This window comes from Tiliqua scincoides, chromosome 1 (assembly GCF_035046505.1).
Source record: "Tiliqua scincoides isolate rTilSci1 chromosome 1, rTilSci1.hap2, whole genome shotgun sequence".
Classification (NCBI taxonomy): domain Eukaryota; kingdom Metazoa; phylum Chordata; class Lepidosauria; order Squamata; family Scincidae; genus Tiliqua; species Tiliqua scincoides.
The window spans coordinates 250,369,322-250,393,050 of NC_089821.1; the positions used below are offsets into that span (position 1 = coordinate 250,369,322).

General features: G+C 43.1%; 1 protein-coding gene across 2 annotated transcripts in view; it reads right to left on the minus strand.

Annotated features, from left to right (window-relative positions):
- The window catches only part of MIA3 (MIA SH3 domain ER export factor 3), a 56,983-nt gene that overhangs the window by 14,514 nt on the left and 18,740 nt on the right, over positions 1-23,729 (minus strand). For both annotated transcript variants that reach the window (XM_066618716.1, XM_066618715.1), the window contains exons 6-15: positions 22,749-22,888; positions 16,593-16,724; positions 11,815-11,836; positions 10,680-10,768; positions 8,359-8,436; positions 8,159-8,269; positions 5,773-5,844; positions 4,890-4,994; positions 768-890; positions 561-663 (exon numbers count right to left, since the gene is read on the minus strand). In XM_066618716.1, coding sequence (XP_066474813.1) covers positions 561-663; positions 768-890; positions 4,890-4,994; positions 5,773-5,844; positions 8,159-8,269; positions 8,359-8,436; positions 10,680-10,768; positions 11,815-11,836; positions 16,593-16,724; positions 22,749-22,888 — 975 coding nt within the window. The remainder of the gene's footprint in view (positions 1-560; positions 664-767; positions 891-4,889; positions 4,995-5,772; positions 5,845-8,158; positions 8,270-8,358; positions 8,437-10,679; positions 10,769-11,814; positions 11,837-16,592; positions 16,725-22,748; positions 22,889-23,729) is intronic.

The window sequence follows — 23,729 nt, forward strand, 5'->3', positions numbered from 1 at the left end:
AAAATGAAACATTTTCTCCATGTCTATCATTCCACTGTGGCCAACAGTCAAGAAGGCAAAATACTCAAAGCTGACATGATAAGGAGCAAAGTTCCAAAGACAATCTCTCAGAAGTGTACACAGAAAACTTCAAACTATAAAACAAGAAAGCGTGACAATCTCAGGCATCATCAACAAATCCAAAACTGATGAAAAAAAGTATGTAATAACTGGTGCTGATGGCTATTATGAGAAATGCCCACATTCATGCAATCCAGAATTTTAAAGTTTACTTCATATCGATAGATGTGCTGCATCATGCATTACAAGTAGGCCCTTGTAGTACAGAAATATCTATTCTAGAGATGCAACAAGACCTGCACTTGAGACCTGCACAACAAAACCAATGACTTTTCTAGTCATATGACTATGCAACAGTATTATATAGTCATAATACAACACAGTTGATAACTTACTGCTGTCTACCACTCTCCCCAGAAGAGAGATTCATAGGTTTTCTTCGCTAGCAAAGTTGTGTGCTCAAGCACTTATCACAATCCTATAGAAGTAAATTTTAGCACCTGATAGTTCTCCATTGGCCAAATCATTTGCTTCATCCCTCTTGTCTTCCAACTCAGAATCTGCATCAAGCTGCTTCAGCTGCATAATGCAGTTGGTCAAAGCCTAAAGCAGCAGGAAAAAGCCACATCTTAAACTGCAGAACCACAACACTTGGTGATGTTATAAAGTCTATGGAAACCAGTAAAATGTTCTTTAAGTAATCTTACTTCAATTTCATTCTCCTTGTAGGCGAGTGCTTCTTCAATATCTTTCTGAGATTTCTGATATAACGTGATCTGTTCGCTGAGCTCAGTATGCCGCTCACTCCAGCCTTCAACCTCTTGCAGCAACTAAAAAGATGTCAGGACATTATCAATATTATTGTCACAAGAGCAGCAGAGCCCCATTGCTTCAGATTGCGAAAACTACACCCTAGTAACTAATGGATAACATTTATATTAAAGTTGTGCCAAAACTGCTGTTTCAGGTTTAGTGTTTTCCAAGAGATTTACCAACTTTAAGTAACCATTATAACTATGTATACTACTCTGAGTTCCTTGGAGAAAGGGCAGTATAAAAATGTGAAAAATAAATAAAATGGAAAGCATGGCCGTGATAGCATATCAGAAAAAAGTGTCTAATCCTGTTGGAATTTTGAAAGTAGTGTTTCATACGGAAACCTAAACCACAACAAGTTCAGCCATGCTTTAAAGTAATCTTGATAGGAACCTGTTCTTGTTAAAGAACAAGAAGGAATAAAAGGGCAATTTGCACAGTGGAAGGAAGGAAAGAGTGGAGTCCCCCAAGGATATGTCTCGGAACCTATGCTTTTTAATTTGTTTATAAATGACAGGGAGTTCAGGATATTCAGCAAAGTTTGCCAATGACACCAAACTATTCATTGTTAAAAACCAAAGCAGACTGTGAGGAACTCCAGAAGGACCTATCCAGACTTAGTGAATGGGCATACAAATGGTAAATGCAGTTCAATATAATAAAGTGTAGAGCGGGGGTGTCCAAAGTTTTTCGCAGGAGGGCCACATCATCTCTCTGACACTGTGTCGGGAGCCGGGGAAAAAAAGAATTAATTTACATTTGAAATTTGAATAAATTTACATAAGTTTACATAAATGAATATATTAAAGATGAACTTATATGAATGAATGAAGGTCTTGCAATAGCTCAAGGCCTATAAAAGGCCTTGTACAAAGCAAGACTGGCCTTTCCTTTGCTGCCGCTACTGCATCACAGACATGAAACAGCAAGCAGTGGAGGGAGCGCTCATCCCACAGCTTACGTGAGAGGTCAAACAGTCGCCCTCACACTGAGATCAGTTGCGTTGGGCCAGTGTGGGCTCCAGCAAGTCTCTGGAGGGCCAGAGGCTCATTGGAGACTGGGGACTCCCTGAGGGTCACATTGGGAGTCCTCGAGGGCCGCAAGTGGCCCCAGGGCGGGGGTTTGGGCACCCCTGGTGTAGAGTGATGCAAAGTGGGGCAAAAGATTCCAGTTTCACATTTAAACCGATGGAATCTGAGCTGTCTATGATTTAGGAAAGAGACCTTGGGGTCATGGTAGATAGCTCAATGAAAATGCTGAGTCAATATGTAGTAGCAGTAAAGGTGGCAAATTCCATGCTTGGGATTATTAGGAAAGACATAGAGAATAAGACCATTAGACTGCAATCCTATGCACACTTCCCAGGAAGTAAACCCTGCTGGACACAGTGGGACTTACTTCTGAGGAAATATGCATAGGATTGTGCTGTAAATATTATATTGCCCCTATACAAGTTAATTGTGTGGCCAATTTGAAATTGTGTACAATTCTGATGGCCATAAGGAAGATATTATAGAGCTAGAAAAGGTCAAAAGAGGATAAACAAAATGAGCAGCAAGTTAGAGCACCTTTCGTGGAAGGAAAGGTTAACATTTGGGGCTTTTTAGTTTGGAACAAAGCAATTAAGGGGAAACACAATTAATACTTGCTAAGGGGGGACCATATCTGCAGATCCCGTATACGCGGATTCAGCTATCCACAGATCAGTTGTATGGGGCCCCCCTACGTGCGCCTCTGCCAGGCTTAGACTGAGCTCTAGGGCTGAAAACATGTGACTTCTGGTTTCTCTGTGAAACCGGAAGTGATTTTTTAATGCCTATAAGGGATTTATAGGTATTTCAGCTCTAGGGTTCAGTCTGAGCCTGGCAGAGACTGCCAACGGATGGGCATGGCCACTGCTGGTTCAGAGGACTCTCCCGTGGCAAGGGGGTGGAGCTCCCCTTGGCTCTGGAGGGTGGAAGGAGGCAGTCACCTATATCACAGTTTCATATAACGGTGTTTCAAGAATAGAACCCCCAGGGATACAGGGGATATACCTGTAGAATCTCAATCTCTATACATGGTACAGAGAAAAGTTTTTTCTCCTCTCATAATACTACAACTAGAGTCATACAATGAAACCGATTGGTGGGAGAGTAAGGATAGACAGAAGGAGACACTTCTTCACACAGTGAATAACAGTCTGAGGAATTGGTTGCCACAAGATGCGGTGATGGCCCCTAGCTTGGACGACTTTAAAAGGGGATTGGACCATTTCACAGAGGACGCATCATGATACGCTACTTCCAGTTCAGCATGATGTGTCTGCTGAACTCTGATGCTGAACTAGATGGGCATTTGGCCTGATGAAGCAGGGCTATTCTTATGCCCCAAACTTTAGGATGCTTAGTTTTCGTTGCTTACAGAATGAGCTTTGCTACCAGATAATCAGCGGTAGATGCCTGAAATAACAGCACTGTTCTAACCAATTGTGTGACCTGGTGCATCTGTTTCTGCTATCCAGAAACAAAAACAAGACAAGCAAGAAGAGGAATAGAGCACAAGGCCCTGAGTGGAGGAAGCAGGCAACAAGCAAGCAAAGGATTTCAGCGCCGTCAGGTGTCAGTGAATGAGGCACACATATTCCTTAAGTGACATCATCGACACATTCCACCCTCTCCAATTTCATTATATCGAAAGAGTACTTTTCCATTACTGTTTCAACCATGCAAGCCAAAGAAGGAATCTAGGAAGAAGACGTGGGGGGAGTGCTAATGTGTTTGGTACTTTCTATGATGGGATTTTCTAGTCAGATATTTACTCTCCTCACAAGGTCTGTATTCATGTTCAGTTGCGCTGCTTTCATTTTGTCTGACAATAATGTCACTGTCAATACAACTGATGAACACTAAACTCACTTTAGGAAAAAATCAGTGGCTTCCTTTTACTGCCATCTCCAAAGGAGTTCACCAACTCAGATCACTGCCTTCCCTTACTGCCTCCATCGTCTCACAATTTCTCCTACAGGCCACCGGCACCGTGAATGGTGAAACCTTGACGCAGCTGATAAGCCCAGCCAAGTTATGCCACCTGCTCTTTGGCCGCCCTTCAAGTGAGATATGAAGGAGCTGCTTGTCAGCCTGAGTGGGAGGAAACCGGAGGCCAGAATGTGATACCAGATCAAAAAGATCCATCTGAAATGTTGTAGTTCTTGAAAGATAGAACCTTTCTTCGATTGTAAAAATCCCTATGGGAATTTAGAACAGCCTGCCCATGTAAACCACCTTGAATAAAGTCTGAGGAGAAATCTGACGACCAAGAAAGGCGGTATATGAATACATGTATTATTATTATTATTATTATTAAAGCAAATCCATTTAAAAAACAATGTCCCTTTGCTAGGTGATTTAAGAACAGCCTTGCTTGCCTTTGTGTTGTAAGACAGTCATTAGGCAGACCATCCATCAATCAGTCTCTCTCCAGGTGCTTAGAAAGGCTTCACTCTGAGCCAGTGACCCCTCCCTTCACCCAGAGCGCAGTTCTGGGAAAGAAAGCAAAGTGATTACTGTATTTTGCTTTCATGTGCTCAAGGGGAAGGAATGTGTCACTTGCCTGGAGTGAAGTTGTTCTAAGAGCCTGGAGAGAGAATGACTGATGGATTGTCAGCAAGCTGCCCTCTCACATTAACGAGGCTATTGTTAAATGACTTTTTCTCTTTAATTTAAAGGGCCCTTCTCATTGTATTAAGATAAAACCACAGGTAAAAAAATCTGTGGATAATTAGGTTATACCTGTATAGTTCTTCAGATTTGCTACCTAGACAGATCATCCTACATCGTCTCTTAGCAGTGATCAATTGGTGCTCATTCCATCCCTCCTTAATTGTCCTGTGGGGTTACTCATACCCCCAAATTATATTTACATTCAAAACATAAAGTTCAATTCTTTAGCAGGTCTAATCTGCAGTCTAGTATGTGTTTAAAAGGTTGTTATTGAAAGAATAATAAACTGCTTAATAACCACAACACACTTACTTGCTCCTTGCTCCTCTTGAGTCTTACATTCTCTTCTAACACACAACGCAGCTCAGACTTCACTGCTTCTTCAGTTAGTTTAGCTTCACTGAGAGCCTTCTGAAACTAAATATATCAATGATTTCAAGTTTGAGGTGCAAATCATGTAAAATTGACAGAATTCAAAACACAGGAGTTTCATCTGACAGAACTGTTTTTAAAAAAAACACAAACATTTAAAAATTATCTTCTGCCTTTCTCATGCCAGAGCATATGCCCAAGATGGCCTACAGAGATCCAAGAATTTATGATATATAAAAATAAAATAATTTAAAAACAATAAAATCACTGGGGACAGTTTAGAACAGAAAAGCAGCAGAACAAAAACATTACAGCGACACAGACACCAATGCATCACCCAAACCCAAACAAAACAGAAACATTTTGAACCCTTGCTGAAAAGTTCTTAACTCCCCCAGCAGGGAAGGTCTGCAGTTGTGCCACCACTCTAATTTGGGAGAGAGGCGACACTTGTAAGAGATCTCCCTCAGATGACCTAAGAGGGTGGTTGGAATGTAAGGGAGAAGGTGGTCCCTCAGATAACCTGAACCTTAACCACAGAGGGTTTTAAAGATCAATACCTGTACCTTGAATGGAGCCTGGAAACAAATGGGTAACCTTTGTAATTGCTGAGGCAGTGGTCCAGAAGAATCAAACCTCCTAGCTCCAGCTACCACTTGGGCTGCTGCACTCTGCAGTAACTGCAGCTTCTGAACCATCTTCAAGGGCAACCCCACATAGAGTGCTTTACAGTAATCCAATCTTCAAGTCACTAAGGCAGAACCACTGTGGGTGGTTAAGAATGTGAGAAATAAACTTTGTCCTCAACATCTAGGTAGTTTACCTCAGAGAGCTCTATGGAACGCAAGGAGAAGGTTTCTTGGAATTTCTCCAGTGATTTCTCTAGTTCTGTGATCTGCGCAAACAAAAATTAAGTATTGTTGAATAAGTTGGATTGAAAACTTGAAAGGAGTATTAGAGCCACTCTTCTGCCAAGATGTAAATATACACACAAGGCCTAGTGAGGATTAAGGTTGGCCTCATGTTTATTACTATCCTGATTTTCTAAATATAATCAAGGCTAATAAGTGTTAAATAATCACATGCACAAAAAAATCAGTTTAATTTTAAGAAGAGCAGCAGAAAATGTATCTAAAAACAATAATCTGAAAGAGCCTGACAAAATTAAACCCTTTCTGTTGTCCCATAACAGCTAACAACAAAGGGGCTAGCAACTCTCTCAGAATGCTGCTCTAAATTTTGTGCACCATAATAAAAAGGCCTACTTGCCATGCCTCAGCCAGCACTTTCAAATAAGCCTAAAAGCAAATTTGTAATAGACATAGCTTGTACAAGACAGTTATTATTATTATTATTATTATTATTACTACTATTACTATTATTACTATTATTACTATTATTATTAACAGTATTTATATACCGCTTTTCAACTAAAAGTTCACAAAGCGGTTTACAGAGAAAAATCAAATAACTAAATGGCTCCCTGTCCCAAAAGGGCTCACAGTCTAAAAAAATGCAAAAGAATACCAGCAGACAGCCACTAGAACAGACACTGCTGGGGCGAGATGGGACAGTTACTCTCCCCCTGCTAAAAAAAAAAAAAGAGCACCCACTTGAAAAAGTGCCTCTTACCCAAATAGCAGGGGTGATTAGCAGTTGCAATACGAACCACCCTACTGTGCCCAGTAAGCACATCAGCATCCATATTTCAAATCGATTAGAGGTTCCTTGCAGTCTTCAAGAGCACTTCCATGTAGCACACATGACAGTCATCCAATTTGAAAGAGACTAGACATGGATGGCCAAGGCCAAATCCAGTTTCTCTAGAACAGTGTACCCAATATTGAGAAAAGCTGGTAGAAAGATACTCTAAGCCAGCAATTTTCAACCTTTTTAATCTCATGGCACACTGACAAGGTACTAAAATTGTCAAGGCACACCATCAGATTTTTTACAACTGACAAGGCACACCATGCTGCCAATGGAGGGCTCACATCCCCATTGGCCCTACTAATAAATAACCTTCCCCCAAATTCCAGTGGCACACCTGTGGACCACTTGCGGGCACACCAGTGTGCCATGACAAGTGGTTGAAAATGCCTGCTCTAAGCCATCACAGTCACCTGGGTACCCAGAAGCATTGCCAGTTTCAGGGTTCTCAAACTTCTTAGCATTGAGACCCACCTAAAAAAGTTTCACTGCTCAAACATCTGTGGCTATAATGGTGATTGGGCAGCAGTGCCCCCTCTCAAGGAGTATGTTTAACCCTTGATGCACATAGCCTAATTTACCTTGTCAGCTTCACAGACCAACAAAAATGGTGTCATGATTCACTGATTGACCACAGACCCAGTTTGAGAACCACTGTCAACAACTCCCAAACTTATTGCGGTACAGTGCCCTGCAGTCATGGTGCCACCACTGCCTGGCTCTCCCAGACACCACCATATTAAATTGCACACAATCTCATACAATTCAAGATGGAAGAGTGTGGGACAGCTGGTAAGAAGAGGCTGCCATGGACATCCCACAACATGCCTGTGAGTTTGCATTGGTGCCCTTGGGCATTGCAGCACACAGTTTGGGAATCAGTGCCCTAAGCTGCTAACTTGCTGCTTCAAGAGAAGCACAACCTTGTCCGGAAGAGGCTGTACACTTACTCCAACTTCATCAAAATCCCCAACCAACCATACCTCTACCTTCTCTGATTTGTCTTGGTGTGGTTCACCCTCATTCCACCCCAAACAGCCACCAGACATTGGTTTAAGCCTTTTACTGCCTCCCTAGGATCAAAGGAGGAAACCAACAAAAAGCATTGACTACATATTGGTGAAACCTTAGCTCAAATCTACAGATGACCACCCCAGAGATGGGGAAAGGCCTTTGGAAGCTTACAGGCTTGGACTAAGGCAGAGTAAACATTCTAAACAATTAGCACCACACCCGTCTCTGGTGCTTACCACATACTAAAAATTCTCATTTCACAAATGGTACAAAAACTCAATGGAGAATAAGTTGTGGAAAGGTTCGCTATGAAGAGCTGAGTTTAATAATGGACTATGGAATTTAAACTCAAGTTAGAGCTAAGAGAAGTCTGGTTGATTTTAAGCATTCATTCAGTTATTTGTCGATGATTGCATTCCCTGCAAAGATCGACAAACCTATAGTGTACAAACAGGAGAAAGAATTATTTATGAAGAATTATTTACTTGTTCTTGCTTCTTCATTCTTGTCTCGGTCTCCATTTTTAGCTTAGTCTCCAAGTTTATTACTCTTCCATCTAGAAGATTATTCTTTTCTTTAAGAATGTCGACCATGTTCTGTAACAGCAATCATAACAATTAAGTTTTAATATATAGTTAAACTATCCAAAAGAAAATGAAAGACACGTAGGATTTGTGCTTCATACCTTAAGCCCTGAAACTGTATCCGAGAGATCCGTATTCTGTTTCTGGACATTTTCCGCAGACTCATTTGATTCCTTTATCTAGTTACGGGGGGGGGGGGGGGAGAATATAAGGAATTAAAAGGTATTTACCTTTTAGGCTGCTTTTCCACCAAGGCAGCATATCATACAAAATAAAAAACAAACATCACAAGAACCAATATAAAAATTTTTTCAGCCAGTGTCAACAAAATCAGCAAGAACAGAGCAGCAAAACCTCAAATCAAAATAGCAGCAAAGTAAACAAGGAAGACAATGATTTCAAGCCTGGTGGTTCCCAAATTTACCTGGGTGACAAAGCCCCCACAGCCCTTCCTTCCTGTCTCCGTTGAGCATCACCATTTTGGATCTTGGGAAATCTCACGAGATCTAAGATGGCGGCAGCCAAATCTCATGAGATTTTGTGAGATGCAAGATAGTCTCGCTTGGGAGAAGATAGGAGGGGCCACCTGGGACATCCCATGGTGCCCCTATGAGTGTGCTACAATGCCCTAAGGCAGTAGTACTCAAACTGGTAGGTCACAACCCACCAGCTTGTGTAAAGCTTCCCCTGTCCCTTTAATGGGTGTGCAAAGAGGAGAACCCTAGGATCGCATTGCTGGAGGGGGGCACTAGTACTTACTGAAGGCTTGTGCAAGCTGCAGGAAGTGTGGGGAGGCTCTAGCAGTCCTCCTTTGGAAGGAGAGGCTTAAAAGGGAGGCCAGGGGATAAAGGTAGAATAAGCAGTAATGAAAAGTAAGGTAGAGTAGGAAAAGCTAACCAGCAGAGCTCTCTGGAGCCCTACGAAAACCCAACTTGTTGCTATGGGAGCCAGGACTGGACTGGGTTGGGATGCCCTCCCACCAGAGGAGGAAGCACCAATCAAATCTGGTCCTGTCTCATGTGGTGGGAGGGGCATGCCCACACAGTGAAGAATGCCCCCCTTCCCATTCCAGAGAATAAGCGTTCGTAAAACACTTCCGATTTGTGATCGCAACCAGGAAGTGACAATGGTCAGATCTGCCTTCTCTAGCAAACCATTTTAGCTAATGCAACAGACAATAGGACTCAGCTTTGCTCCAAGTAGTAGCTGTACCCAGCAGAATTTGCAAGGGTATTCCCAAGTAGCAAATAAACCTGATCTTTCAGAGGAAATACAACCCTGTCCAAAACTGACTATATACCCAAACTTAAATGAGAAATGAGAAATTGATTTTCAATCCAATTAGCTTTCTTACCAACCAAAAACACCTATATCTTGCCTCGATTAGTTTGCTTCCCAATGTCCAGTCCTATGACCTCAAACTCCAGTTCAGAAGTGCCACTATCTTCCCAGAACAAGATGGAAGAGATAGAGTTGGGTGTCATTAGGATATTGGCACCATCCTAGCCTACTTGCACTACCTCTTCTACTGGTTTCACGTAAACTCTGGACAACATGGGGACAAGATTGCTGTGGGAATCTACAGCTTAAAACTCAAAGGGTTCACATTTTGAACTCCGTTCTTTATGTAGGACTGGAAACAGAGCAGCCCAGTTCCAACTGCACCAATGACCCATTGTTGAAAGATTGAGCGGAGCCAACAGAGGTGAGCTCCTCCTGTCAGATTTCTGGCATAGGTAATTCACTAGGGTAACAAGGGTAATTTTTGTTCAAAAACTAGAAGCCAGAATGAAAAAAATATACCAAATATCACCTTACACTTCTAAGAATCTTGTATCCTTCCTTAGGTTGTACCAAGTCGAAAGTAATCCACAATAGCAGCAGCAATTTTACTTTTCATATTTTTATACTGCTCTTCCACCAAGGAGCTCAGAGTTTCTTCCATCCTTTTCTCCTCACAACAACCCTGTGAGGCAGGTTGAGAGATAATAACTGGCCCCAGGTTACCCAGGAGGCTTCATAAGCAGGGATTTGAATCTCCCAGGTCTAACTGCAAAACCATTACACCATCCTGGTTCTCTACTGGTGCCGAGGACACCTTCATAAGACCTGCAACAGGTCAAATTAATTTCAAAATGAAAGTGCGCGGCAAATCAGTCAGAGGGCTACCAAGAGTTCCTCTCCATTTCCTTAGGAAACAAGCTATAAAAGACCTCAGAGATACACAAGTATCACAGACAGACACCAAATAGGGCTTAAAATGGGCTCTAGCCTGTGTTTGATTGGATCACTAATGATTTCAAGTTAAATGTTACAAACCACAATGTCACTGAACCAGAAAGACCAACACCTTTTAGATTATACAAACATCAATTTTTAAAATGCTATAACACGACGAACAAGATACACAGACAACAAATACCTTTTGATCATAATCCGACAATTTTTCTAAGATTTCTGCCTTGTCTTGTAGTAGTTTTTTAATTTTTTCAGCCAGTTGTTTTTCTGTTACTAGAAAAAAGAAGTATATTAGAGATTAATGTGGAGCTATTTTTTGTAGTACTGGGCTACAAAAACTCTTTGTTAATCTGCATGTACTATATGTATCCCTACAACTGAGTCAAATTTCTCATATGGCCTTCCAACACTGAATAAAATGTTAACCCTCAGAGTTGGTTATCTCCAGGGCTTATGCTGCAAAACATGTGTGCAACAAAAGGCTCTCTTCTCACTTTGGAGCCTCTCTTCAATGTGAAGTTTCTGGGTATAACAGACAACATCATAACAAATACAGACATTGTTATGAGTGAAGGGGAAGAACTTATACTGAAACAACCAGCCACACACCAATCTCCAGTGTCTCCAGTAGTCTCTGTTCCAGCAGTCTCCAAAGTCCATTCACCCATCTGTCCTTTGGCAGTTCCAGTAGTCCCTCAGTCCATTAATCCAACAGTCAGTTTCCTTCCTCCAGCTTTCCTCCTTCTACTACCCACCAAACTCTCCCTTCATCAGGTGCTGCTTTTATCCCTGAAAGCCCTATTGCCTTCAAGAGGCTGAAGCTATGCAGCACACTCACTACAATCTAAGGCCCTGGTGTTAACCCATGCTTGCCTGCCAGAGCAAAGGGCCACTGTTGACACCACACCCGCTCTCCTCCAGGGATCTTGTGCATTTGTATTACAAGCATGCACATGGCTACTGAAATCAACCATAATCCAATGGCACTCCCTTTTCCAAAGCAGTTGCACAATGCCTCTGCTGAAAGTTGAGAGATTCACCACAGTGGAACTTAACACAGTAAAAAGGCCTGCAACTGGACAGACAAATCCCCATATGGATAGAGAAACACCTGAAGCACATGCACAACGCTATTTGAATTTCCTTTCTTCATTGTGAAACACCTGAAGTTCAGTATGTCCAAAAGACTGACATGCTCAAGTGGCATTTTATACACGTAAGGAGCAAATAAATACAGTTAAAGCCTTAAAATTGCTATTATTATAAACATACTAACAGATACATCCCTACCAAAAGAAGATCACAGCAAAGAAACCTACCTTGATAAGCTCTGCTCTTTACCTACAAAGGAAAAGAGAAGAAACAAAATTATTTTTTAAAAAAATTAAACCATTTTATCAATGCAATTAAAGAAATAAGGGCCCAACCTATTCAACTTTCCAGCTCCAGTGCCACCGCAATGCAGCCCCAAGGTAAGGGAAAAAATGTTCCTATACCTTGAGGAGGCCTAGGTGATTGTCCCTCCACCACAGGATGCTGCACACGCCCCATTGATATAGCTGCACTGGCCCTGGAAAATTGGGTAGGATTGGACTCTAAATCACTGCAATTGACAATTTCTGACTATTTCTATTTGGTTTCAAATAATTTCTGGTTTCTCTTTAAAGAATTATCAACACACAAGCTGCTTCCAGTGCAAGTACCAAGCAATGTTACACCAGCAAATGCTATTAAAAGCCTTTAGCTCTGCAGTTCTCAAAGTGTGGATCTGGGACCCACCAGTGGGTCATGACCCAATTTCTGGTGGGTCGAAAAACTAACAGGGAAGATTAGGCTATGTGCATCAAGGGTTAAACAAGCTACTACTTGCGAGGCAGTAATGTGCAATCACCATTATAGCCACACCCCTTGGCATTTATAAATCAGGCAGCAGTCTCTAGGGCCTCTAAAAAGTTTGAGAATCACTGCTGTAGATCAGCAGTCTCTAAATCGGAGACCACTGCACACCAGAAAGCCTTCCTCTGCACAAATGGAGCTTACCATTCTGTTGGGGAGCCTCTTCTCTAAGCCTCCAATCCCTTCTCTGCACCTCTGATCACCACCACCCCCTTCGTGCTGGCCAGCCATGTATGCCCAGAAATCCAGACACAAAGCCTGTTGGGGTGACAGAACCCGGAAACAGCTGGCCAGTGCGAAGTTTAGGGGTGATCAGAGGTTCTGGTGGAATGGTAAGCTCTGTTCATGGCAGGGAGGATTACAACAGGCACCAGATCTGGCCTGCAGGCCAGAGTTTGGCATCTGCTGCTCTATCAATGACCTACTTCAAAGTCAGGCTAAAGGTCTGTTTACTCAACTACTATGCAGATGCAGTTAACTCATCTATATTTTAAAACTCAAATAAGAGATTGAAAGAAAATAAGGTAAATAATTATCATGAGTATAACTTTTCATAAATATCCATCTTGAATTTGTAGAAATAAAGTATGTGCCCAGTTTTAGAACACCAGTTTGAGCGGTTGTTGCCCAAACCAGTCTATTGGCCATGTACTAATTTCAGACTGAGAACAGTGCATGGTAAGAGCCAGAGTATTCTGTGTTTTTCAGCCAGCAGTGCATTCTGACAGTCTATATTTTCCACAGTAATCTACTTTATACGTTACTATAGCAATTGTCCAATGGCCTAATTCTGTGGGCCTGCTATGCCCCCTGCATTCATGTTCTGGCAGGGACGCATGCTTTATGGAGGTTGCAAAGTGAGAGCTGACATTCTGTGCAGCCAGAATGCCACTACAAGCCACAGCCTTCTGAACAGCCCTGGTGTCATTTAGTCAGTGCAGGGGGTGGGCAGAATGGGGTGGGGGGAATGAGTGAAGGCCCGGAAGGGGGTGATGTCACTCTAAACAAAAGATCTGTGGGAAGCATTAAATGTTCATACAACCTGTTTAATTAAGATTTTTGGTTAACCAACTTATATGCAAGTTGGCTAAATGAAGCTAAATACATTACACAGGATTTGAACAATGTCAGAAGTTACTATGCAATATATAATCAAGAAATAGCATGTAAAAACAAAGATTAGTAGTTGAAAAAGTGTAAGCAACTGGAACAGGACAGAGCATGGTACAGAAGACAGTACTTGGAGAACCAGATCATGTAGCCTTGTTTATGGAAAGGCTTAAATAAAACTGGCTGCATTTGTTTTGACTTTACGCTACATCTGAAAAACTTAATGTTTTTCCCATCTTTGATAAATTGCTTTCTATTAAATTTCACAGTAGATCTGAGTCACAAAAACAGAACTGACAGGAGAACTAGTGTTCTACCTTTTGGCCAGGTGCCACAGAGTCCGTCTTATCTCCTGTACTCTATATGTCATATCTGGAAAAGGTCATCGAGAAATCTGGGCTAGTGTTATCAGTATATAGAAGATATTCAGCTGTACTTCATCTCAAGTTGAAGGTTCCAGGGAGGTGATGGAAGATTGACTCAGAGTTTAGAGGCAGTTCTGGTCTGGATGAGGATGAACATGCTCAGACTCAATCCATACAAGGCAAAGGTACATCCAGGCAAGGTGAAAGTCACCCCACCATTTCAGATAGAGGCATGCAACCTGTATTAGACTGGCCTGCCTTCTTGTGGAAGTAACAGTTACACAGTGTGAGAGTAAACTTGGATCTGGTGTGGGCCATAGTCAGGTCTTGTAAGTTGCTAGCAGTATTTTTCACGATTACAACTCCATTTGCAGAAGGTTGATCACTCCACAGACATACACACAAATTGCATCCAAGTTAGATTATTGCAACATACTCTATATGGGGATACTTTTGAAAGCAGTACAAAAATGGCAATCAGTAGATGGAAGCTACTAGCAAGAATGCCAAGGACAACACATATTATACCAATACTGCACTAGTTACATGGACTATCAATGTTTCCAGGAAAAATTCTAAGTATTTGTGCTAACCTGTAAAGCTCTGAACAACCTAGGACCAGGTTATCTTAAGCACGACCTTTTCCCATGTGTATCTACAAAGGAGTTCAGATCTGTTTCACAGCTCCTCCTTTCTGACTGCTGTAGCTGAAGCACATTTGGCAGGTACCAAGGACAGGACTTTCTCAGGGGTAGTGCCAACTCTCTCCTCAAGGATGTCTGCCAAGCCCCACCCCCCTTTTAAGACAGCCTATTGAAGACAAGTTTCTTTAGTTGAGTATTAGCAAGAAACTAATCTTGCTCACTGGTAGAAGGTATTTTATTACTCCTTTTTCACTCTCTAAAATGTTTTGCATTATTGTTCCTTAAAACTGTTATTTCCCTTGCAGTTTTTACATGGTGGATATGAATATGCAAGAACAACATAACTTGAAAGGTGGATTATAAATGCGTTAAATAAGACACAAGTGCATTATTACAGCAAACTGTATCATTGTTTTAAAAACAGACTGCATCCAAATTATTGTATTCAAGATGTCAAACAAGACTCCAGTTAGCTTACAGCCCTATCCTAACACTGAATTTAGTTGCCGGAAGACCTGACTCTGTGTCTCTCAAGTCTGTGCCAACAAAATGGCTAGTGCAGACTTGAGAAGCCCCACTGTGGGGCTTGGTGCTTTCCCTGGGGGAATGGGACAAAGTTCCTTCCTCCAAAGTTTCTGGATGCTCCCCAGTACCCGCTGGATACAGTGGCAGCCGCTTTGGCGCTGCTGCTCCAGTAGGTTCCAGGAAACTCAGGATGGGCTGCCCATGCACTTTCCAGGCAAGTGTCCTTTGTTTTGTCTCCTTTTAAAGACCTTTTACTGCAAAAGGGGTGCTGAACCCCTTTTTCTTAATGTTAGGATTTGGCTGTAAGTTATCCATTAAAATTGAGTGTTAGGAGAGTTAGACAAAGTATTTATTTACCGACAATGTAATTCATCTGTGGTGATGGCATCTGGCCTAGATGCCTTTAAAAGGGGATTGGACAAATTTCTGGAGGAAAAACTCATTGCAGGTTACAAGCCATGATGGGTATGTGCAACCTCCTGGTTTTAAAAATAAGCCACATCAGAACACCAGATGCAAGGCAGGGGCACCAGGATACAGGTCTCTTCTTTTGTTTACTCCCTAAGGTATGTGGTGGGCCACTGTGAGATAAAGGAAGTTGGACTAGATGGGCCCTTGGCCAGATCCAGCAGTGCTCTTATTATGTTCTTGTGGCAATGTTACCATGGCCAATTTCTTTAGCAACTGAACGTAGCACTTGGTCCCCATCAAACAACACTGACACAGTATAATTTCTTCTGAAGAACTTTACTATAAACTTTACAACAGTGAGGCAAGTATTAACAGGTTTGCTCCTCAGTGGGGTTTTCCAGATAGTCTTCAGGGAATACTTCTCATGTACCTCAGCCCTTCCCAAGCATCTGCTCAGCAGTTTTTTTCCTCAAAACAGCTATCTTTCTCCCTCACGTTCTTTTCCAACTGCCTCTTTTAACAGCTCTTTCCCAACATTTCAACTGCCATTCCCCCACATAAAGGTCTCCTTTCCCGTAATGTCTCCCTGCTTCTCGCATCCCTTTCCTGGGTGCACAGCACTGATGTTGTTCCCCACTCTCCCCTGGCACCATAGTGGAAAATGCAGAATGAACCCAATTCCTCTGCTCAAAAATATGCTCTCGACAGACCTCATTAAAACCCCTACAGTCTTAATTCAACAAGTGAAAACTTGCAGTGACCCTAGGATGAAAAAGTATAACCTTTACAGCCCTAAGAATTATGCTCCAGTATTGAAAGTACTTTGTACAGTGTTCTTGTGTTGCATGAGGGGCTTTTTCCAGTGCCAACACACCATGATTAGCACTACTGTAGCTCTGACATGCAGGCCTGGATTCCACAACTAGAATAAGGGAAGCCTTGTACGGAGTTCTTGCACTCTGTTTGCACTATGTAACAGACTGCAGATCAGGCTGTTGATATATTAAAAAAGCACATTTTATGTTCTTCGTTGTGAATTATGCACATAAGGATTTGATGCTACCAAAGATGCAAAACTGCACCAATTATACCCAAATTTGTGCAGACAGTTGGCATCAGTTTATCTGAACTTGAAAATTTACTTACAGGCAGGCAGGTTCTCCAGATGAAAATAAAAAGTGTAGCAAATCCCACCAAAGCCGTAACGATAATGGGCTCCCAAGGGAGTCCATGGAAATCAGGGCCAGGTCGAATTTCTTCAGGTAAAGTCGAAACAAACTGAGACAAAAAATTAACATAAAACAAATTAAACAGAGCATGAATTTAAGAGATGTAGCATACTCCTAAACATGTTTACTCACAAGGATATCTAATGGGTTTACTTCTAAGTTTGCATAGGACTGGCAAACTTCTTCCTATCAATCCATAACAAATATTTTCAAAGCCCAACTTCTGGAGCATATAACAGAAACAAGTGGAGTCTCCCATTAAAAAATACAACCACATGTGGGAAGGGAAAGCTTGAGCAAATTTTTCTCATCGAATTCTTTTCACTAATTCCAATTTGCTTCCAATATTCCTAAATATGGTTACTTATTAGCATTCCTACTACTTTTTTAAAAAGCTGTTAACAGTTTGAATTTGACAAATTAATCCTAATGTTATAGCTTGCATTCTCAATTACTAATGAATTTTCAAGTGAAAATTTTAAAAGAAAAATGTGATTGCATTTGAAATTCAGAATGTCAAATTGGGTTCTGAAGTTTCACCTTATATTTCTACCATCAAAACGAAACAATTTAAAATACCTGAGAAAACACCATGCATTTATAATTCTTCATGATAAAGAATTATATCACAATACTGTAGTTTTACTTCAATATATTTTAGCTTTATCAGTGATTACTTTTATTCAGCGAATACAAGAGATCAGTTGATTCAACACTACCCTTTTGCACCATGAAAAGAAGCTGATAAAAGGAATCTCACATAAATAATTCCTATAAAGGAAGCAAATTTAAGAATTTTGGGCAAAAAAAAGATGACAAAATGTAAGGCACAGCAAATGGTTTTAAACATATTTGCACTTGAATAGACTTTAATGATTCATCTGATCTATGTCAAACTTGGAAGAAATTCTGAGAGAACCAAAGTATTTTCATCTTCCCTCTTATCTATTTAATTCTTATCTGTTAAACACGAGTTCCAAATCCCAACATTTTATTTTAAAAAAAGAGACATGCACTACTATAACACTATACTTTTAAAAAGTGTCCTTGATAAGCCTAGGATACTCTGCAAACCCTTGAAAACTACTGGAGCTGCACCACAGATTCAAAGAACAAACCCCAGATGGAGGTTAGTCTAGTGTAAGTCCCAAAATGAGGTAGAGACTTGGATGGACAGCAAGGTTTTCCTAAGGGACTTGAACTTTTGCCTTAGGGAGGCTTTTTTGTCTACTTTACAGGTCTGACCTCTCCCAAGGGAGCTACCCCTCCCCCCCTTTGGTCTCCTGCAGTTAAAAGTGCATGCTTATGTGAATAATATGCTCTGCATGCTGGGATTCCTGATTGCTCTCTGTTTTGCCCACTGGCTGCCTGTGCCACAGTGCGAAGCACTGGCCAGTCTTGCTTCAGGCAAGTTGTGTGTGTGATGTGCCAATGTCCCGGGTAGCAGCTCACTAATGCAATGCATTAACTGGCTCCTTCCATGTCCTGTTCATGTGGGGGTGTTGTACTAATCATAGGATGACATGCCAACAGGCTGAAGATTAGTATGTGCTAAAGTGTCGAGTGGCTAACAGGGTTACATTTCTGAAGTTCTTCTTTGCTCCGCCCCCTTTGATCTGGACTAGCATAGGATACAAACTACAGGTAAGCCAGTGTAACTGGATTGGCAGCTTAATAGGATTGTACTATTAATGTTAAATGAAATCAGACAGCTTGCTATTATATAGCAGGCTTATTGCATCTTGTTACTTAAAGAGTTATACAAGCTTTCAGTTTTACTCCCAGAAGTCTTTGCTAAAGCAGTCCAAAGTGTTAACAACAAAAACAATTCAGGAATCTGTGTTCACGGACCTCAACACCCCAGAAACCTTTTCCAAAATAGAACTTTTTATCATACACAAAGAATGAGGTCTGCATCATCACACAGAAAGCAATGGCAGAGAGAGACACCTCCTCAACATGACATCAATACCAAAACTCACTTCCAGCCACCATCAACTAACAACAGCTCGCTTCTTATTTCAGTTTCCAAGTACTCTGCAAACCTCCTGGAAGGGCCTGGAGTTGCACAAACCCAGAAGTCTCTGACCTCTGAGCCACAAAATAAGAACATAAGAACATAAGAACAGCCCCACTGGATCAGGCCATAGGCCCATCTAGTCCAGCTTCCTGTATCTCACAGCGGCCCACCAAATGCCCCAGGGAGCACACCAGATAACAAGAGACCTCGTCCTGGTGCTCTCCCCTACATCTGGCATTCTGACTTAACCCATTCCTAAAATCAGGAGGTTGCGCATACACATCATGGCTTGTACCCCATAATGGATTTTTCCTCCAGAAACTCGTCCAATCCCCTTTTAAAGGCGTCTAGGCTAGACGCCATCACCACATCCTGTGGCAAGGAGTTCCACAGACTGACCACGCGCTGAGTAAAGAAATATTTTCTTTTGTCTGTCCTAACCCGCCCAACACTCAATTTTAGTGGATGTCCCCTGGTTCTGGTATTATGTGAGAGTGTAAAGAGCATCTCCCTATCCACTCTGTCCATCCCCTGCATAATTTTGTATGTCTCAATCATGTCCCCCCTCAAGCGTCTCTTTTCTAGGCTGAAGAGGCCCAAACGCCGTAGCCTTTCCTCATAAGGAAGGTGCCCCAGCCCCATAATCATCTTAGTCGCTCTCTTTTGCACCTTTTCCATTTCCACTATGTCTTTTTTGAGATGCGGCGACCAGAACTGGACACAATACTCCAGGTGTGGCCTTACCATCGATTTGTACAACGGCATTATAATATTAGCCGTTTTGTTCTCAATACCCTTCCTAATGATCCCAAGCATAGAATTGGCCTTCTTCACTGCCGCCGCACATTGGGTCGACACTTTCATCGACCTGTCCACCACCACCCCAAGATCTCTCTCCTGATCTGTCACAGACAGCTCAGAACCCATCAGCCTATATCTAAAGTTTTGATTTTTTGCCCCAATGTGCATGACTTTACACTTACTGACATTGAAGCGCATCTGCCATTTTGCTGCCCATTCTGCCAGTCTGGAGAGATCCTTCTGGAGCTCCTCACAATCACTTCTGGTCTTTACCACTCGGAAAAGTTTGGTGTCGTCTGCAAACTTAGCCACTTCACTGCTCAACCCTGTCTCCAGGTCATTTATGAAGAGGTTGAAAAGCACCGGTCCCAGGACAGATCCTTGGGGCACACCGCTTTTCACCTCTCTCCATTGTGAAAATTGCCCATTGACACCCACTCTCTGCTTCCTGGCCTCCAACCAGTTCTCAATCCACGAGAGGACCTGTCCTCTAATTCCCTGACTGTGGAGTTTTTTCAGTAGCCTTTGGTGAGGGACCGTGTCAAATGCCTTCTGAAAGTCCAGATATATAATGTCCACAGGTTCTCCCGCATCCACATGCCTGTTGACCCTTTCAAAGAATTCTATAAGGTTCGTGAGGCAAGACTTACCCTTACAGAAGCCATGCTGACTCTCCCTCAGCAAGGCCTGTTCGTCTATGTGTTTTGAGATCCTATCTTTGATGAGGCATTCCACCATCTTACCCGGTATGGATGTTAGGCTGACCGGCCTATAGTTTCCCGGGTCCCCCCTCTTTCCCTTTTTAAAAATAGGCGTGACATTTGCTATCCTCCAATCTTCTGGTACCGTGGCTGTTTTGAGGGACAAGTTGCATATCTTAGTCAAGAGATCTGCAACTTCATTCTTCAATTCCTTAATAACCCTTGGGTGTATGCCATCAGGGCCCGGTGACTTATTGATCTTTAATTTATCAAATGCATGCTGTTTTGTAAGCAGCTATGGAAGCAGTTTAAGAACTGACAACCCAACCCTCTCCACACTTTCCTGGGAGTAAGCCCCTTTGATTTCAATGAGACTTACTTCTCAGTAGACACACATATAGGATTGGGCTGTGACAGCCCAATCCTATGCATGTCTACTCAGAAGTAAGTCTCACTGAAGTCCATGGGGCTTACTCCCAGGAAAGTGTGCATGGGATTCCACCATAACCAAATCCCTGGACCCTTTGAAAAGGCACACCTGCCCTCCTAGACCCTCCTTTGCAGCTGTCACTGGGACGCACATGAGCTGCGACTCGATCCACAGAGCCTGACACCATCTCCCTCCACCGGCAGCCTGTGTCCTGCAGAGGCCTCACAGGGCACAGCTGTGACTGTCCAGCGGCCCGAGATGCGGCCCCAGGCACAGCCTTGGCTCAGAGCTGGCTTTAAGCAGGTGCCACCCCTGCCCCCACCGAAGGGAGAGGGGGAAGGAAGGCAAGCGCGGGGGGAGGCGACAAACCCCCCCCCCATCACGCGCACGGTCACAACGCTCCTCTCTGCTGCAGGCCGAGCGGTCGCTTTGCCGCCCCTTCCCCTCGCAGCAGTCTCCGCAGGTGCCGCGGGGCTCAAAGCCACAGCTCGCCCCCCTTCCACTCGGGGCTGGCCGGCTTCCTTCAGGGCCACCCCTCCAGCCTGCCCCCTGCGAAGCTGCTTCCCTCCGCGCCCCTCCTCACCTCCAGCAGCCGGCCGGCAAGAGAGTCGTAGCTCTGACACAGCGCCCGCAAGACCACCGCCGAGCCCCTGCTCGGAGGGTCGGAAGGCGTGACCGCTTCCATGGCGAGCCGCCCACCGTTTGACTTCGAAGGCTGGGGCAACCGCCTCCCCCCGCATCCTATTCCATTCTCCCTCAGGGACACGTCACCTCAGGCCGACCCCTGTGACCCCCTGACGTCATCGGCCGGGGCCGGCAACTCGCAGGGACGGTTGGAGATTCCGGAAGAGGAGCGTCCGGAAACGGGGCGGGGCGCCCAAACAGTCGGCTTGGAGAGCGGCTTGGCTTGGCTGGCTCTCCTCCTCTTCCCCTCCCTCCTCTGTATTCTAAGAAGGGGGGGGGGAGAGAGCCAGCCAAGCCCCGCTACTCTCCAAGCGGTGAAGGGACGACGATCACGTAGAATAAGAAGGGTGCCAGACTCACAGTGGAGTCTACTCTCCCAAGGGCAGGCTATGTCTCTGCCGCGCCCACCCTTCTACCCACCTCAGAGCTACAATGACCAGGGAGGTGAGGGGGGGGCAGGTGAGGCAGAGCCTCCCCACTGAGGCAGAGCCTCACTGAGCCCACTGCCCCACTGAGGCAGGTGAGGCAGAGCCTCCAGAAGCACCGCCACGAAGGACTCCAGTGGGGAGGCTCTGCCTCACCAGCCTCCCCACCCACTGCAACTTCCCATATGGGTTGTGGGTGCTTGGGTGCCTCACATGGCAGCGGTGCTTCTGGAGGACTCTGCCTCACCTGCCCCCACCCACCACAAGTCCCTGTCAATGACAAAGTTACATGGCAAACAAGCACAGGCTTCCCTTGCACAATTTAAACCTAAATTCAGTTTCCAAGTTAGGAGTCACTCCCATTAGTTTCAAGGACAAGCAACACCTACACACCAGGCTGCATATGGAAACTTGATTTTTCCCTCTTAAAAAACCAATTAGGAGCCTCTCCCAAGATTTTGAGTGAAGAAGGAGCAGTGCTTAACCGTTTCCCTTGCTCCAAATTATTACTCCCCACAGAGTTCCACAAGAGTGTTTAACTTCGCTGGTTGTGGTAACCAACCCTTCCCCCATTCTATTCCATTCTCCCTCACAGTTCACCTCTTTGAAATTTAGCTGTCGTCATAAGCATGCTTACTTAGTAGTAGCCGCCACTGAAATTTCTTGGACTTGTTTCTGAATAAACCTGGATTTCTGAACAAACCTGTTTCTGAATGAACCTGGAATCAACCTGGATGGGCTGTGTACTTTCGGCACAATCTTATGCATGTCTGCTCAGAAGGAAGTTTTATTATGTTCAATGGGGCTTACTCCCAGGAAAGTACGTATAGGATTGCAGCTTTAGTGATACAATTCAAAGCTACAATACTGTGTGCACTTGAGAGTTAAGCCGCACTGAACACTCTGGTCCTTCTGAGGAAATGCATTGCACCAGGTTGCCCTGATTTTTAAACATGCAGTTATAAACTTGCAGTCACTTCAAATGCAAAGCTTAACTAGGCAAAGTACTTACAATCTCTGTGAAGGATCGCATAGTATTCTTAACGTAAAAAACTGAAGCATCCCAAGAAGCAATACTATATGGAGTATCCGAATCTGCTTCTGATGAATCAAGACTCTCTTCCACTGTATCATCCTTTACACCAATTAAATCTTTGGTTCAAACAAACAACATAAAATGATTTTGACCACATTGCATTTTTTATATTTTATGCATTCTGTGGACTGCTTATAAGCCTTATTTTGCTTTTGCTTGGACTTCAAAACTATTTATATTTAAGTTTTACAGCCTGATCTTGTGCATGTTTACTCAGAAGTATGTCCCACTAAATTCAATGTGACTTCTTCTGTAGTAAGTATGCAAAGAACTGCTACATAACAGCATGATCAGTAAGCATGTTTTATTCAGAGCTAAGTCCATTTCCTAATAAGCATGCTTAGGGTCACAGTTCTAGTGATGATGAGCCCAATCCTATGCATATCTACTTAGAAGTCCCATTAGAGTCAATGAGGCTTACTCCCAGGAAAGTGTGGATAGGATTGGTCTGGATGCCTTGTCAACAATTTCAGTTGAGCCAATCAAATACATGTTTAATTGCTTCACTTCCATTACATGAATGCAACAGTGTTCTCAATCCACAATTTGGAGAAAAGCAGCTCTTTTATTCTGAATCTAAGGACATCTTATCTATAGCAGCAGTTTCATTTGCTCTGTGGAGAACACTCTCTGTGGGAAATCATTGTCCTCCCTGGTTTGTTGGCTTTTAGGAAGTGGTGGAAAAATCACTTTCAACTGAATTAAACTAGCATGTCTGTTAGTTCCCTAGTTTCTGTTAAGAGCCCTGGATGCATTTTTGTATGCTCATGCTGCTCATTTATTTAAATGGAAGAGACAATTCAATGTACACAAAGGGATATGTGCAGTCTCTTCCACTGAAAAAACCACAGCAGCCCTTTTGGTTGGGAAAATTCCATGTATGCATTAGAGGCTCCA